General features: G+C 36.5%; 2 protein-coding genes across 2 annotated transcripts in view; one reads left to right on the forward strand and one right to left on the reverse strand.

The window, feature by feature from the left end:
- LOC132095478 (integrin alpha-4-like) overlaps positions 1-5,267 on the forward strand; it is a 31,203-nt gene extending 25,936 nt beyond the window's left edge. Inside the window, exons 18-28 of the mRNA XM_059500525.1 lie at positions 1,669-1,816; positions 1,927-2,025; positions 2,099-2,175; positions 2,744-2,833; positions 2,931-3,018; positions 3,114-3,221; positions 3,472-3,597; positions 4,217-4,342; positions 4,462-4,560; positions 4,652-4,771; positions 5,078-5,267. Of these exons, the coding sequence (XP_059356508.1) occupies positions 1,669-1,816; positions 1,927-2,025; positions 2,099-2,175; positions 2,744-2,833; positions 2,931-3,018; positions 3,114-3,221; positions 3,472-3,597; positions 4,217-4,342; positions 4,462-4,560; positions 4,652-4,771; positions 5,078-5,164 (1,168 nt within the window). The 3' untranslated portion in view covers positions 5,165-5,267. The remainder of the gene's footprint in view (positions 1-1,668; positions 1,817-1,926; positions 2,026-2,098; positions 2,176-2,743; positions 2,834-2,930; positions 3,019-3,113; positions 3,222-3,471; positions 3,598-4,216; positions 4,343-4,461; positions 4,561-4,651; positions 4,772-5,077) is intronic.
- A 1,448-nt stretch (positions 5,268-6,715) lies between these two features.
- Positions 6,716-18,610, reverse strand: part of cerkl (ceramide kinase-like) — a 57,149-nt gene continuing 45,254 nt past the window's right edge. The window contains exons 7-13 of the mRNA XM_059500526.1: positions 15,592-15,769; positions 15,296-15,352; positions 15,003-15,034; positions 14,225-14,333; positions 12,249-12,345; positions 9,175-9,374; positions 6,716-7,364 (exon numbers count right to left, since the gene is read on the reverse strand). Of these exons, the coding sequence (XP_059356509.1) occupies positions 7,283-7,364; positions 9,175-9,374; positions 12,249-12,345; positions 14,225-14,333; positions 15,003-15,034; positions 15,296-15,352; positions 15,592-15,769 (755 nt within the window). The 3' untranslated portion in view covers positions 6,716-7,282. The remainder of the gene's footprint in view (positions 7,365-9,174; positions 9,375-12,248; positions 12,346-14,224; positions 14,334-15,002; positions 15,035-15,295; positions 15,353-15,591; positions 15,770-18,610) is intronic.

The raw sequence follows: 18,610 nt of genomic DNA on the forward strand, positions 1-18,610 counted from the left end.
TGTATGTGTTATTTAATATGATTTAAATAATACAAAAATTACAATTGTACATATATATATATATATATATATATATATAATCTTAGAAGTCATTTATGTACTAAATTTAATTTATGCTGATTTTCATAAAAAAAGAATTGCATTTAGAAAGAAATTAAATTTATAATGACATTTATAATGTCACAATACAAAACATCTAAACAATCCTAAAATAAGCTTAAAAATACTCCTAATAAAAAATATTTATTTTGATTGTGGGGTAAAATGAGGATATTTACTCAGCTGTATTAAATGTTGTACATTGTACACTGTTGTAAGCTTAAGCTTTAATACTTATAGTTTTCTTGAGCTGATTTTCTTTTCAAGTGCACGTGAACAGGTACAGACCTCTCTAAATATTCTAGTTGTGCTGGTTTTGTTCGTGACTAACAGGAGGGCTTTTGAGATTTTCTGCTCTCCTCATGGATACACCCATTAAACCAGCAAGCACAGCAGCCAAAGCTTTATATCGATGTATTTTATGCATCACATTTCTTGGACTCGCCCGATTGAGGCGAAAGCATGAGTGTGCACATTAGCATTTTGGATCATGTTTGCAGCCCTATGCAAACTAATTTATGGACCCCCACAACCCCCCCCCCCCCCTTCACCCATTGGTGATAATACATGATCTGATTATTTATAAGGGCTGTGTGTGTAAGTGTGTATGAGAGAAAGAGAGTGAGGGGGAGAGTGTCTTGTCACTCTCCCAGATGCACCTGGTGCCTTTAGATGAGAAACATCAGGCTTTAGCTACACAAATACATGCAGGAAAAACACTGGTTCATTTTCCTATTAAATTCTACAATAATGAGTCTTTCAAATATTCTAAAAATATTCTTATATATATATATATATATATATATATATATATATATATATATATATATATATATATATATATATATATATATATATATATATATATATATATATATATATATGCAAGGTTGGGGGTTCGATACCCCGGGAACACATGATAGGTAAAAATTAATAGCATGAATGCACTGTTAGTCGCTTTGGATAAAAGCGTCTGCTAAATGCATAAATTACATTTTAATTTAATATATTTATGTGTGTGTGTGTGTGTGTATGTGTGTGTATTTACAATTATCAGTTTAGTTAATTGATCAAAACAAATATTTTAAATGTTTATATTTGTATTTTTATTTTAATTTTTAAAATGGGATGAAATAAAGAGGAGTTGATTGCAAGGAACTGATTACAGTTGCAGTGGCATTGAATTTTTATATTAAAGTATTTAATTGTCTTGCACATCCGTTGGCATACAATTATTATTCAGTTATTCACTATTTTTTAATGACCAAACTTATTATGATTTTTTTTCTAACTGACATTGTTCTTCCTTCATTTGGCAGCTTTTAAAATGTGTAATATTTTTCAAATATTGAAAATGGTATTTCATACTCAACATTTTCTGTGGTTAAAATTATGCTTAAACCATTATAATAACTATCATTATTATTATTTGTATTTTTTTTTTCCGGAGTATTTTCTTCACTCTGATATAAGAATTATACAAACTAAACAATAGATTAAATATGGATTAAAAATGCTTCATTTATAAAATGAATTCATTTATGTTTTAAATAACTGTTTCCTTAACAGGTCCTATGGGAACATGCCATACTTTGCGCTGGGTAATGGAAAAAGCATCATGTTAAACACCACACTGGTCAACATTGGAGATGATGCTCTTCTACCCAAACTTCACCTGAGGTTTCCCAGTAACCTGCATTTCATCAAAGTGCTGGAGGTCATTTCATTTGGTTTGGTTTTCAGACAGCTTTTAGCTCTATTTATTTCCAATGCACTTCACTTCAGTCTTGCCTCTAATGTGCTTTAATATTTGTGATATTATTTCAGGAAGATAAATACATCAGCTGTGTAATCGCAGAGGAGAACAAAGTGGCCATTGGACTGGACTGCAATGTTGGGAATTTATACATCTCTCCTTTCTCAAAGGTAAATGTCTTTAGCAATGGTAGATAAATGAGTTTGCTTGTTGGAATATAAACATCTCTTTGCTTTCTTCCAGATCAATATCACCTTTTTATTGGATGTGATGCAGAACAGCAGTGCGGGGAACCTTAGCATTAACATCAATGTGACGAGGTGAGAGATCTCAGCACTAGATCTGAGGAATTCATTACAAACCATGGTTTACACAAATGCAAAGACATCTGAGCCAAAAGTAAACATTTGTGTAGAGCATCTCACTACTGCTTATGGTTGTAAATTGACATCAGCACGCAAAAGACAAACAAAGGCATTAAACAGCACACTGTGTGCTTTCAGTTTTAATGTTAGAAACAAGAAAAACTGGATCTAAAGATGGATGCCTACATAGCCTATGTAATGAGTTCCTATAATGAAATCTCAGGGTATATGAGGGTTGTACTCCGATAATTAAACTCATTAAACATTTTCCCACATATACAATGACCCCAAAAAGCATTTGGACACTTACACTTCACTTAACATGACATTTCATTAGATAGGGCACTATCAAACTAAGCGGCGTCTGCAAATAAAAGCTGCTAGAGCTTTCCTCAGAGCTAACTACACCCTTTTAAGAACCATTTTTAACTGTTAAAAATGCATAAAATGGCTAGTTAATTTTTGTCGCTGTTGTATGTTCCCTTCATAGTGAATGTGAACCAATCTAATGTGTGTTTTTCAGCGAGAACTTCGAGAACACAGATCTTCAGCACGACAATGTGGCTGTTCTCACGTTGCCCTTGAGATATGCAGTTGACCTCAATGTTCACGGGTAAGTTGTCTGTTTTGCTAATGAATGTGGATCCCGTAAATGTCTGAAGAATAACAGGCCTAATTACGGGATGCTTCTCTTCATCTCTCCTCTGCAGATTCGTCTCTCCGACTTCATTTCTGATTGGAAAAGAAGAGTCGATGCCGGTCGACTGCTATCCTGAGAAGTTCAATTATACGTTCAAGGTATTTTAGCTCTCGTCAGACAGACAACAATGTCATTAAGCACTAATGAATCATTTGACATGATTTGTTTCATTACAATGTCTATTAACTCGCAGGTGATGAATATGGGTCCTAGTAAATCTCTTGATACAGGAGTAAAGATTGGCTTGCCTCTGATGCTGGTACCATACAAATACCAGCTAATCAGGATCACCGATTTACAGGTGAGATTTACATATTTAACAAATATGCAATTAGAGTCTGTAAGATTGTTTTGGAATTAATTAAATTAATGCTTTTATTCAGTAAGGATGTATTAAAATGATCAGATGTGACATTAAGACATTTATTCACAGAAGAAACACAACTATTCCTAACGGGGTCCTATTACTTGGCTTGTAATATATGCTATACATAATCTATATGTACACATCTTTTTCTTTACTTAAACTTAATTTGCCTTTTGTCTTGCAGACAACTCTTGGGCATTGCTTCCAGAGGAACGATTCAGTACAGATTATTGATGACTGTGACATCCCAGAAGCTTCCTTTATTGAAGAAATTGTTTTCTTTTTCCCCCCAAAAACCAAGCGCATAATGGTAAAATAATAGTCATAGTATTGAGTTCTAGTGTGTTTAGTGTAAATGAGGGCTGTCAAAATGGCTAAAAAACTAAATTCAAATTTTTACTTAAATATGATCAAAATCCGAATTATATTCAAATTTAAAATGCATAATTTCAGTAAGCGTGTTTTGGCTTCTCTTCTGAGACCACAAGAGGGCACATCGAGCATAAACAAACTTCTTTGTGCAAGACACGATTGAAATAGTAATAGATCTCCCTGTAGAAAATGCACGAAATATGTGTTTTGTGTGAACGGCTTGGTTTCAGTTTAATCTAAATAAGATTTTCTCCACATTGATGCTCTTTTTTTCTGCAATATTTTTAAGGAATAATGCAGCAGCGCCACATCTAGTGGCGTCAACTAGATAGGCTAACAAAAACATTATAATGCAATGAAACTTACATTATTATCATTATCTTGTGCGCCGCTGATAAGACTGCCTCCTTAATGCACATCAAAAAATTTGAATGCAACGTTTTTGCATTTGAATGTGGATTTTTATTTATAATTTGACGGATATTCGAAATTCAAAACATTTTCGACAGCCCTAGTGTAAATGTTATGAGAAGGTCTCACGCTCTGTTGTTCTGCAGTTCTGTGCTCCTGAAGATAAGACCTGTAGGATGGTAGAGTGTCACTTCGGTGACTTGGAAGTTGGAAAGGAAGTTACCATCACTATGGAAGTGGAGCTCAACCCTAGGGTTCTCCAGATGAGTCCAGTGAGTATTTGTTAGAGATGAGAAGAATAATATGGCCCAATCAAACCATTGTTTGACAGATAGATAACCTGAATTTCATAACCAAAACAGATGACCTTATGCATGTATATTTCCTACAGGGCAGACACAATGTCATGACGATACGTGGCATGATTGACCTTATTTCACCAGTGAAGGATGCCGACACCATCCTACTAAAGGATGACGTTTCTGCTAGAGTAAGTAGTCTGAATCTCTAATACCAGAAATACTTGACGAGATGCTGCATTTACAGCTTTTTGTTACACTTGAATGTTTGAAATGTTTCAGGTCTCCTTGGAGGCTCTGTACAGCAATTATCCTGTGATGGCTGTGCAGATTTTTCTAATAGTATCCAGTCTGATCGTTGGACTGATGATTTTAGCAATGCTTGTCATTGCCCTCTGGAAGGTATGTATCATATGACACATTCTCAAGTGTGACTTAATGTCATACCCTAATGCAAGACTCTTAGGAAGACTCATAGGAATTGTTCATTCATTTCACTAAAGCTAGACCTGAAATATCTGAAGATATGTCTTTTTTTAGAGATACACCATCTCACAGATGGTTTAACTTCACAGATGGTTTAAGTAGCTAAGAAACTAGTCTGATTGGTTTCTGGTAAATGTGAACCAGTTCTAATCTAGCACGATTATATATGTTTGAGACATACTTTTGCTTATTGACTATTGTGCATTCTCTTGCTTTTATTAGTTTGGATTCTTTGAGCGGAAGTTGAAGGAGGAGCAGTTTGACCAGGACAGTTGGGACTATGTACCTAAGAAAGAGTCTGTGTCATAATAAGGGATTTACATCACAAAACCAATTAGATTGGAAGGGACAAACCATGAAGGACTACTGCTCTCTCGACATCAAGAGCTGGACTCATTATAACCTACAGCCATGAACCGTAATGGCTGAGAACATTCATCACAAAGCGATGAAGAGTACAAAGACTGACAAAAGAATCTGCATTTCCTGTCAGCAGGATGAAGCCAATGCACTTTAGAGAACGGAACATACTACATGAGCTCAATGAATGGCTCCGGGACTGTCAAGGGAGAAAAGGATTCAGAATGTACTGTCGCTACAGAACGTTACGGCTCTGTTCCAAAACCTAGTGAGCAACCTAAGTAGGCAGCATTTCTTTGGAGGCGTTTCTTAAAGGTAGGAAGCGTGGCCAAATTTTACGGCAGCATTACAATTTATAAGGTGCTATTTGAGTTCAGATTCTGCATTAACAGCTGCCTATTTAGGCTGTAGACAGCAAGGCAGCTCACTAGGTTTTGGAACGGAGCCTAAATGGTTCATCACAGGTTTGCCTATGATTTCTGAACATTGGCTGACGGCCTGCTGTAGAGAAGAAATTGCACTGCTGTAGCTTTTCTTACTAAGGTTATTCCTGTGTTTATCTGAATAGAGGCTTGCTCTTTTACGCCAGCAATTTAGTATACCCTCTACAGAGGTGACACAGGATTTTCTGGCACTTTCAGTCACCCTTTGCAAAGCAGCACATTGCTGCGATAAGGGTTTTCACACCTTTGCATCACTGCAGTATCGGATCTTCTTGCAGAAAAAAGGATGCATTCTCTCCCTCCTCCCAAACTCTCTCTGCTGAGTTCAATAGTTAGAAGTTTAACTGAGACGCCAGATGGAAAGAGTGAGTGTTTGCTGTGTGCTCTGGCTGGATGCCATGGAAACGGGGCAAAGGAGACTGCTGTTGTGTGTCTATACTGTGCTACAGAAGAGTGACAGGATTGGCATGTGTCTGGCTCCCAGCCATTGCTTAAGAGAGTGTGTGTGTGTGTGTGTGGGTGGGGCGGGGGGGTGTATTCATTTATAGGACATGAAATCCACAAATATATACAAAGTACCATGACCACTCACTCATATGCAGGTCCATAGCAAATCCGTGTGCGAAATCTTTCCGCCATAATCAAATGTTAGTCAAAAATGATATTCAATACAATATATATTTAATATTATAATTTCTATACTATAATTGAAAACATTTGAAAAAACAGCACAGAGTCAATAAAAAAAATAAAAAAGGAAAAATTAGAGAGAGGAAAAAAATCTATAAAATTAATAAAATTATGATTTTTTCAATTACATTTAATTTCCCAAACGCGATTATGTCAAAGGTGTCATCATAGGCAAAATGATTTTGGTGCTGTTATAAGAAACTAAAATGTACTGACATTTTATGAATACATATGTTTCTAAATATTCAAACAAACAAAATTATGAACTAAACTGAAGAAAAAAAATGATTTTTTTATTATAATGGTTGTTGTAGTTGTTAATAAAAAAAAAACATTTTATAATTAAAAATGTATATATATATATATATTTTTATATATTCCAGATTATAAAACATCTATATATATATTTTTTTTTTACAAATCTCTTTTTCCCCAAATAATTTTACATTTTTTTCCCCAAATATTTTTTCCTCTGGTTTTGCTTGGGCCTGGTCAAAAGAGTGTGCTAGTGTATGAATAAAAAAATGATTAAAGCTGAAAATGTGGGATATAATCTTTAGATTTGGGAAGCCACATCGGATGAGTTGCTTGTCAGTGCTTTTTATATAAAATATACAAAGAGAAAAAAAAATAAGTCTCTACTGTTCAGGAAATGGTGTACGAAAAATGCAATTATAATTTTTTTTTTATCATTATTTTTAATAAGTTAATGTTTTCATTTTATTTCATGTCTTTAGAAATAATTACTTTGAAAAAAAAATTACTTTGGTTTAAGTTTTTATGCACTGGAATGTACAACAGTACGTGTCATATGTTTTTGCTCTGTCTTAACATATAAATGTTAAAGCTTGGCTCTGGGCAGTTTGTTCTTTCAGTTTCTCGTACTGTAGCTCTACTATCTAGCACAATCTCACTTTAATGTGGTTGTGTGTGTTCAGATACAGCTGCATTTAACCGGCGCCTCCTCCGCCTCCTCCATGTCTGCTCCAAAAAGTGTGAGAAGCTGCGGGTGAACTCTGGAAAATAAACAGAGCTGTCAGGACATTTAAACATTACAAGGAATTATCTGATATACGCACACGTCCCTCCCTTTTCCCTTGAAGCTCAACACTGTTCTGTTTATTCTTCTGTCACTCTTTCTGCAGCTTTAAGAAGATGAATTGAGATTTTTTTTATCAAGTTCTGCTCAAATAATGTTTGCAGTGTCTTTAAACAACACGGCCTGTGCTTACACAGGTCATCTGAAGTTCAGCTCCTACAAGTATACAGTGGCTACCTTTACTACTGTTTTGCAAATAAATAGAGATGGGACTTATTCAGTGGTTTGAAATGGAAAATTCTGACTTGGGCTAGTTTTGTAATACTTTTAGGAAATTGAATATTTGTCTTTTATGATATTGCTGTATTTGCATCTTGCAAGAGACACTCAAGGTTATGTATCACAGTGATTTTACTATAGTTATGAGTCAGTTTCCGAGTCAGAAACACACAAAACACAGTCCTCTAATGCAGGGGTTTTCAAACTGTGGGTCGCGACCCACTCGTGGGTCACGGAATGGAACAAGGTGGGTCGCACAAAGTCACTTGGCTGCAGCTAATTTTGCGTTTCAATGACACACAGACACTAACACAGTTCAGTCTAGGGCTGCACGAATGTGACGAGTGGGGCGGGGCCTAGTGCCATGGGAACAGAGCTAGGCCGGTGGAGTGATTGGGAAATGAGCAACACTCACCGGTCTCAAGAACCACGGAGGAGATCGGAAAGATACAAAAGAGGAGCGATGACAGTGAAGGACGAGAGAGGACCAGGCCTGGGTTTTATTTTGTGTTTGTTTTTTATTTGTGCACGGCAGTCATCCGAGAGGGGCTGTCGCGCTGTTTTGTGTTTATTTGGTTATTAAAACTTTGTTTGATTGTCCGCCGGTTCCCACCTCTTTCCACGAAGGAGTCATCGAGGCGGTGGGCTGGAGTGAGTTCGCCCCCCCCCCCCCCCCCCGGGCAACTCACTCCAGCCCACCACATCGAGCACCCTCGGCGGCAGACTCCTTCGCCCTGCTCGATGGCACTGCGGATTCACCCCAGCGGCGAAGGATCTTCGGCAGCGCGCCCCTCCTTCCTCCCTGGCTTCGGCACCAGTGTAAAACATTAAAATCTTCACAATCACAGGAAGAAGGAGGCGGGAACTGGGAACCCACTCATCACAACGATATAGCCCACCAACATTAATAATGAACTGCAATATCCTTAGTGTGATTTTCAAATTGCAATTAAGTCCGTGTGCGTTGCGTGTTTTGAAGGTCTCAGAGCAATGTCATTAAAAGGTTCAATCGGTCTTTTTTTACCTATTTCACAATTATTTTAATCTCCAAACTGTTTTAGATAGTTCTGCTTTGCTTCTTATGCTTTTCTAAAAAAGTGTTGGATTGTGCTCCGTTCTCGCCGACACACACGGAAGGATCATGAATGCAACAAAACACAGCAGCGCAGATCACACTTCACTGGAGTGAGCCTGCTTCACGTTTTTATGGACACTACATATTTTAACGCCAGTAAACAAAAATTAAAACTTGTAAATTTGTAGTGAAATTTTCAGTTGTACTCTAAAATAAAATGGTTATTTTTCTTAAATACTTAATTTCTGTCATAAAAATTTTAAGTAAGATTAGGTTTAAAGTAATTTCACTCGTTGTTTTTTTTTTTTTTTTAATATTTTGGTGGGTCGTGAAATATATTACACTTGTCTAGGTGGGTCGTGGAATGGAAAAGTTTGGGAACCACTGCTCTAATGGATTGCTGCTGTACATTTGTGTCTGACTGAAATTTTACCTGATCAGGAGTTCAGATGAGATCTCCAAGAGATCTCCGTCAATGTTCCAGGGGTATGTTCCTTCAGAGGAGATGATGGGCACGGTTTTTGAATCGGACTCCTCATTCTCCTCTGAGGCATCATCAGCCCAACTTCCCTGAGAGCATGGCCGCAGCTTCACAGCCTTTACGGTGTGTGTCTCAATAAATGAGAATCCAAACTGCAGAGGGATAAAGAACATTCTCTCATTTAATGATTTTGGCAATTACCAAACCTCAATGGAAAAAATATATACATATCATGTATAAAATATATATTTGACTGTACTGCATTATTTGTATTTATTTGATTAATCTGCATGGTTTATTTTTCTTTAATTGGTTTTATTGGAGGCTGTAGTTTACTTTAGGTCCACAAGGAGGCAGTAATGAACAGCTGATCCTCATCGGCTCACCTCAGTCCTTTGTGTGTGTGTGTGTGTGTGTGTGTGTGTGTGTGTGTGTGTGTGTGTGTGTGTGTGAGTGTGAGAGAGAGAGAGAGAGAGAGAGAGAGAGAGAGAGAGAGAGAGAGAGAGAGAGACCGACCTGGAGTGAACCTGGATACAGAACCAGGCCAGGACTGGCCTTTCAGTCCATCACATCATATGCCCTTATATTTAGATAACCAGGTATGTCCATCAAATTCTTAATTAGATAAATGGTTTAGCAGTCATTATAATTTTTCAGTGCCTTCAGAGGTCTTATGTTAGTACCATTTACCTAATGTAAATGTGATGTATATTAACCCTAGTGTTTTGGTGGAATAATACTGGCTCTGACCCAAATCCTTACAGCAGTCATGATTGACCCAGACAATGTGTATCAACTACAGGAATGTTCCTGTTTAGGGTCTTAGTGGGTGATGTGTTCACATGCAAATTGATTTCACATTCCCCCCCTGAATGACAGGAAATTACATTTTGCTGTCATTCGGGAATGGAATGTGACCTGGACACATGCTGTACATTACATTTAATATAGTTTACATTAATATGATGCAGGGTAACAACTCCATATATGCAGTTATGCCCTAAAATTCAAGATATTTTCACAAAATGCCCCTGTATGAGTTTTTGTCTCATATTTATACAATTAGCGATATCACACCAGCAGACAGCGAGAACAATATCAGACGAGTTCTGATTTTGTCCTGAATATCATGAGTTTAAATTTGATTTTATTAGGGCTGGGTATCGATTCAGATGTTTCAGATCGATTCGATTTCGATTCACAAAGCTCTCAAATCGATTCGATTTCGATTCTCGATTCGATTTTCTATTAGAGCTGTAATCGGGCCTTAAAAGTTAAGCCCGCCAGGACCCGAGCCCGACAAGTACATTTTGATTGACAGCTATTTAAAAGCCCGAACCCATTTACAACCCAACATTATTCAAATGTACGAACGCACCCAGTTCTTTTGCCTTTTGTCAGGAATGAGTCATTTATACATGTTTTAACATAATTTATACATGACTAACGTAATAGGCCACTAGGAGGTTTGAACAAAGAAATAAAATAAGTCCTCTGTAACATCGTAATATCTCAGCACTCTATAAATACCCCTAGGTATAGGCTCATTTAGCATATAACGCACCAATAAAAACAAGTCTTTCTTAAAAAATTTAATTAAGATATATTCTAAATTAAGATGGGTATTTGGCAATAACGAAATTAATTAAAGATAAAGGCTCTGCCGGATTTGCTTCGCCATAGCAGCTAAGAATAATGCCAACATTAGCTCATAGCCTACTCTGTCTACATTATGCATTTAAGACTCAATTAATATTTAGTTATTATTTGAAAAACATTTACTCACCAAGATTAGGTAAGGCCTACGTGTTTTTGTGGAGGAAAATGATTGAAGTACAAGTACAAGTCTCGCGGGCCGCACGCACATTAGGCTACGTCACCATCATTGTGGAACATAAGAGAAGGTATTTTGTTGGTTACAAAGCTGTTTTGGTTATCAATTACATTCACTATATGAAAAAAAAATACTGAGATGTTTCTCAAATTATCCTCTTTTATGTTTATAGTTTATGTTATGCCGTTGTAGCCTTAATGTTTATGTGTATTAAATGTTATGTTGAATCAAATAAAATATTTATTTCTAAGGCTACAATTTGTAATGTCTACTTGATACGCTCATTTAAAACAAAAATAACTCTTAACTTTAACAGTAAAATATATTTTGTGATTAATTAATCAAAACATCATGTAATTAATTAGATTAAAAGTTTTAATCGAGTGACAACCCTAATATATATAATTACATTGTATATTGTAAATTGTAATTACTTTTAATTACAATTTTCCATTACCAGAATATATTAAGTTGAAAGTAAATGATGTTTTATATTTCAGTTTTTAAACTTTTTATCATTAATTCTCAATGGTGATACACATTAATTTAATATAATTAAATGTAATTCACGTTTAAATTGTAAAAAAAATACTACAAGGATTTCAAAATATTTAAAGTGTAAATAATATATACAATTTTTTCAAAGCGCTGAAATAAGAATGTTTGTTTTTATTTTTATTCTCTTGTTTGCAATTAGTTTTAAAAATAGATTTAATTTGAATACATTTCTAGAGACATTTCTTTTTTAAATTTCAATCATATTTAAATAAATGTGACTTTCTTCATGTACAGTAAATGAGCTGAACACACACAATACAAGCTCTTTTAAAATGGGCAATAAAAGCCCAATAGGACAGCACAGAAACCCACTTTGTGGCACAATGACATCTCACGCGAGAGTGAAGAGCAGTACCTCCACAGTACACAGATTATTTATAGAATGTGGGTTAACAAACAGCACTAGATTGGATTGCTTAAGAAAAAAGAAGAAACAGGCTCTGAAATGGGCTAATCTGTATTAGCCTGAAAAGTGTTTTGTGGGAAGCTGACAATCAGCGACTAATTTGACTTGACAGTATGCTAATTCTGTTTAAGCTGGGGAGGATGTTAACTCTGTTTGCGTGGGCTGGTTTTCCTGCGTGTCTGGCTGATGTGAGTTCAGTAAGTTCCCTCAGTAGGCAGGTGAGCTCACCTGGTTGTTTCTGCTGCTGTATCTCTTCAAGTGCTTGATGAACTCTGACCTGAAGGTGTTTCCAACAGCTATCAGTGCCATACTGCCATTGTCTAACCTGCGGTAGACAGAAAAGGTTATTTGTGTTTATTGTGTTATAGTGGTACATTTGTTAATAAAATCCTCTGTGCCTGCCGTGTATGGAGAGTCTGTGGTAAGCCAGTTCAACGTTATAATAAGCCCACACTCTTTTCATATGGAAATGAGAGTTGTTGATTTAATAAAACCAGTTTCTCTTCTGGTTTACCACAGGTCTATAAATAGATGTAGCTCCTACTTGTACTGTTCCATATCTACACGTCACAGGAAAATGTAAATGGGAGCTTCAAGACATAAACAGGTCCTGATAGAATCTATTATACTATAAATGTTGTTAATCCAATTGGTTTGACCAGTGTCGTCTTTAGCTATGAGGTAGACTCTGATATTTATATATATTTATTTTAAAATTTCTTTTTTATTAATTTTTTAATTGATTTCTGTATTATCTTTTTTGAGAGAGAGCAAAAAATTATATATATATATATATATATATAATTTTTTATACACGTAAAGTTGTAAAAGTTTATGAAAAATAAAAAAGTTGTGTAACTGTATTTGGATTTGATTTTTCAATTTTTCTTGTTTTCTGCATAAGCATCACAAAGTTTTGTCCGATTTCTGCTTAGAACAAGAAAAAAAAAATTGCAAATGAGGTCAGAATAATTCAAGATATATTTTCAGTAAGCTCGTCTTCATATTTTATGCAATGTCCTTCAAATATATGTATATTATTGAAAGGTTGTTTAGATTTTTGTACTGGAAAACAAATAATATCAAATAAAGAAGTTATTTTTTGCAGGGTGAACTCTGTGACCGCATGGACTCCGTCCCCCAATAAAGATGCTGCTTACGAGAAGCTGAGCTTAACTTGTGTCGCTCTGTAAAGACAGGAAGGAGAGACAGATGCTCAGTCCTTAAGTCTGCCCGGTCACTCCCTTTAATCAGAGTAATTATGTGCTGATTAGTCCACTCAGGTGGCTTTGACCTTACGAGTCTGATTCAACCACTGATTCCAATCTCCAGGATTATGTTGGCCTACTCTTGCCAGCTTCACCCACCAAACACCCATGACACGGACCAGAAAACAGTCAGGAAACTCAGTTAGCCTTGCGTGTTGCTGACACACTGACCCGGTCTCAAGGTTTTACAGTCTACTCTCACATCAGCTTACTTGCTTTTAAGCCGTACAGTCTGAAGGATTGAGGGCAGTGCTTAGTTTGTACATTAAAAGCCAAGATATAAATAAATATAGTAGCCAACATTTAAAATGGATCCAAACCTTTCATCAACGTTGTCCAAAAACCAAAACAATACCTGTTCTTGTATTAGGACAACTTTGCTTAACTTTTTTGATCCACTTCAAATGTTGACTACTCTACATAAACAGTGTTTTAAACGGAATCGACACGAAAAACTACATCGTTCCTACTCTATTGACATTTAACAAAGCTTCCGGGCAATTCACTGAACATAGTGGGACTGATCTGGTTTTGTTAAGTTGCAACGGTCGCTTGTAGTGTAGATTCAATAGAACAGATGCATTGATATACTGCTACATCACTGGTGGTGAGTTTCATGCTTTCAACATTGATAATTATTGGAAATGTTTATTGAGAATTAAAGGAGCATATTGGAATGATTTCTGGAGAATCATGTGACACTGAAGACTGGAGGAATATGCTGAAAATTCAGCTTTGCATCACTGGGATAAATTACACTGTAAAATATATTCAATTAGAGAATGTTTTAAATTGCAAAAGAAAAATACTTTACTGTAATTTAAATCAAATAAATGCAGGCTCTGTGAGTATAAGAAACTTGGAAGAATATTGTCATGATTACTGCAAAAAAGTTTTCCCCTGAAGGGATTGAGGTGGTGTGGAGGAAGTTCTGACCTGGTGGTTGGGGCCAGGCCCCTGGGGGCCATGGAGCACAGGCAGGGAATAGCCATGATGCTGATATTCAGGTACAGGCCTTGTCTGGTCTGCCAGGATCCATCTTCACCTATCAAAAAATGGAGAGAGAGTTTTTCATGTGTATATAATACTCTTATGTGCACTTGAATGTATTTAGTGTCAAAACTATCATAGAAATAGGAAAGAACGGCAGCTAGCATTGAAGCAGGGGTCCAGCATCCATCTGGATGATTTTTCTAAATGGTTAGTTATGATGACGCTTAATAAAAATAAATAAATAAATAAATAAATAAATAAATAAATAAATATATATATATATACAATAAAATATGATATAATGTAATATAATGCAATTATAAAGTCCTGTATAAATTATATTATTATTTAATTGCAAGGCATTATAATCCAGACCACTGCTGAACTAAGATGTAAAACATTTTTGTCACATGGTGCATGTTACTATTCTCAGCGCTGCTAGAGATGGACCATATAGAACCGATCACAGTCATTTGTGATAACAGGCTATTTTAATCATTCATTTTCAGATTTGTATTGTGTATAAATCTCTAGTATGCAAAGAAAAATAAAATAAAACTATTCTCAAATTTGAATGCAGCTCATTGGAGAATTCAGCTGGTAAACACCCCCTTTGTTTGTCATAGGAGGCACTTATTATCCAAGAGCATTTGCTGCCCAATGAAGCAGATATCTAGTGGTGCATTATCTTCAGACTATCTTCTAATTTAGCTGTACTCACAAATGTCCCCTCCATCTCCATTTCGCTCAGCTCTGTGTAAAAGAAGAGATGTTTTTAGTGCACAACTATTATCTGCATTTGGGTAATAATAGATTTGCATGGGCTCCTCACAGTGTGGGGCATCCTGCCTTATTAGCATTAGCTGGGTGACCTTCAGCATCTCCAGCATTTTGATTTCTTTCCAGTGGCCAATTAAGCAGGGGTGGTTTATTTAAAATAGCATTCAAATAATTATGCTCAAAATTGGATGGGGATGAGGGGCGAGAAAACCTTAAAAATGCACTTTAACACACTTTGTCTGATCCTCGGCTCCTCTGCTGGTTATAAAGGACAGCTCGCAGTCTTCAGGTCTTCACAGGCATCGTCGGTCAATCGGGGAGGGACACGAGGAGAGAGAACAAACACGTTAGATGGAGTGTTATGATAAGAAGAGGGTGATTTCTAAGAGATGCTGCCCATGTGTGCTGTGCCAGGCGTCTCTGACACTAATCCCAGATTTGATAGAGCACCAGCCAGTCCCTTGGAGCCCACCAGATGAGAGACAGCTACAGCTGACAACACAACTGAGAAAGAAAGAAAGAGTGCTTACTTGAGGTTTGCCAGTGTTTTAATGAGAGCGAACTCGCGGCGCTGGCTGGGTGGCATCCAGCGGTGTCTCTCTGCCAGTGCTAGTGTCCGCCCACCGAAACCAAACATGGCAGAGAAGCCGAACCTCAGCAGGCGACCCATAGAGCTAAAGCTGCACACGTCCACAGGCTGATGATGACCTAGAACAAGCCACGTAATGCAGTCAGTATGCTGAGGTACCAAGGCACTGCCCTAAAAAAAGTACAAACCACTAGGAACAATGAACACTAGAGCCACAGGAGGGCTAAACACAAACCCATTACAAATGAAGATTATAGTTCTGTTACATATGACCAAATTCGAAAGCAGTATGGCATCTCATAAAGCATTTCGATGAAAAAATAATGGTAAGAGATTGGGTGTTAATTTGAAATACATTGGATTCCATACCAAAAAGTTTAAAAATCAAATCAAATTGACCATTCTACCCAAAATTTGACAGTTTTACTGATACATTTTTTTGTTAACTTTGATGAAAAAAGAACAGCATTTATTTGAATTTTTTTTTTTTACTGTCACTTTTAATTAATTTATTGTGTCCTTGCTGAACAGAACTATTATTTCTTTCTTTCTTTCAAAAAAAAAAAAAAAGTCAAATCTTTGACCAAACTTTTGAACGGTAGTGTACAGTAAGTATATGCATGTATTTATGCACATATATGTATATGTACATATTTAAGTAGAAGTAAATGTGCATCCTATAATCAGCAAATTTAATTCTAGTCCATTAGGAACAATAGAGTCATCTATCAAGTGTCAATGTGACATCTCTTGAGTTAATTCATTGCATATGTTGAAATGTGAACAGGAATGACTGGATCTGGTGGCCCATTGGTTGAGTCCAGTCCCTGTCGCCCGGCACATTCCTGACCTCCTTCTGTCTCCCCATGCATACGCTCTCCCCGCTCATGAATTATTCATCCAATACTTCCAAATCCCGCCAGTTGGCCTTATTCACATGCGTAAATATTGCTTAATTAGAAATGTACAAGCCCTATATTGGCCATCCTAAATGGGCATTACGCTCTCATTCGTGTCAGGTGTCTTATGTGCTGTTGATGTTTCTCTTGTGCCTCGCAGCGACAAAAGCCATTTTGTGTAGTACAGAAAGGGGAAAATTCAGTTCACTTAACATAAGATGCCTAATGCCTGCAAGTCAGAATGTTTTCCAAGGAAAAGCTGTCTTTTGTTGAGCGAGAGCCTACACTTAGCTCAGCGGTTTGTACCAAGAGCCACAATGTTTTGATGGAGCAATTAATCACGACGGTACGAGGATGTCTCTCAACGTTCCTGCTGAGATGGCGAGCGTACCGCGGTGCTCAGAGAAGGTGCCAATCTCAGCGAACAAAAGAAATTCAGCACTCCTTAAAACTCACACCTCCCTTTAGTCAAAAGCTATGAGTTACAATACCATATGGCTCAATTCTTAGGACTTAATGATGAGACGCATTCTCGCACACGTGGAGGTCAGACTGTGGTTAATCATCCAAGTCTGTAGCCAAGCAAGTACAAAAATGGGCCGCTAAATTTTAGGCAGCACCAGTTCTGAGGGTTTGTCATCCCATTTTGTCACACAATCCAGTTTTGTCCCTTTAAAGGATTTAATCAAACCTGCATGATTTTTTTTTTCTTTTTTGTCAGTTTTTGTCCATACAATCCAAAAAACAACATAGAACTCCATAAACGAAGACATTTTTTTAATATACACAGAAATATTTCCAATATATTTGTGTTGCACAGAAGCAAATATTTGGAACAAGATGAGGATAAATTACGACAGAATATTATCTTTTTTGGGTTAACTGTCTTGGGTTAACTTGGATATCTTATAAGTCTTAGAATATAGTGCATGAGTCATATTTATTGTCAATGTATTAAAAATGACTATGGAAATTCTCTCAAATCTCCTTTTGTCTTTTACAGATGTAAATATGCATATATCATTCTGGAATGACATAAGGGTGAGTAAATAATTACAGAATTTTCAGAATTTGTGTCTTCACACAAAGCTATGATATGACTTCAAATGACTTCGAATATATTGTGCATGTGTCATGTGGACCACTTTTTTGGTGCTTTTAACATTGTTTTTGTACATTTTGAACCCTGATTATCATTTTATGGAAAAGACCTGTGAAAATTCACTGACAATTCTTCTTTTGTCTTCTACAGAAGAAAATAACTGCATACATCATTCTGTAATGATATGAGAGAGAGTAAATGACAGGGTTTTCATATTTGGGTGAACTATCATCCTGTTCTTCACCCAAAGCTTTAGATGAGTCATTTGGACTAATTTTATGTTGCTTGCTTTTTATGCTGTTTTTGTACATTTTGAAGTTTGATTGTCATTGTATGGAAAATAACAATATTAAGGTTCCCTAAAATGCTCTTTTTGTCTTCTCCAGAAGTGTTTTTGAACAACGTGAGCATGAGTAAATAATGAAAGGATTTTCATTTTTGGGTGAACCATCCCTTTAACGCAACAAGGAACTTCATATGAAGCCTGTGATTGGAAAACAAAATATCACCAGATAATCATTTCTCAATAATCCACAAAGAAAAAAACGATACAGTGACAACAACAAACAAAAAAATAAAAAAAAATCATTAACTCACACATACAACTGATTCTGTAGTGCAATTCTGATTGTGTTCATCCCAGTTGTAATTCATCTGTAAAGCAAAGATTTTGCCAGTACGTGTTCTTTTTCTTTTTCAGTTTTTTTTTTGGAGGATGCGAGCTTAGCTTGTGCATGTAATCCCCTGACACAAGCCAAATCCGCTTGTCTGTTAAGCTAAGCCCAGGAGAGCTTGCACAGTCGACACAATGGCCCAGACATATTGGTGCTAACTTCAGAAACGCCTCGCAGAAAGACAGACAGACAGGAACACGCAGCACTAAAGCCAAAGCGAACACTGCCAGCCAGAAGTAACACTTCCAACACCGGCCCACAGCAACGTCAAAAAAACTCAGTGTT

The sequence above is a fragment of the Carassius carassius genome, chromosome 19 (assembly GCF_963082965.1).
Source record: "Carassius carassius chromosome 19, fCarCar2.1, whole genome shotgun sequence".
Taxonomy (NCBI): domain Eukaryota; kingdom Metazoa; phylum Chordata; class Actinopteri; order Cypriniformes; family Cyprinidae; genus Carassius; species Carassius carassius.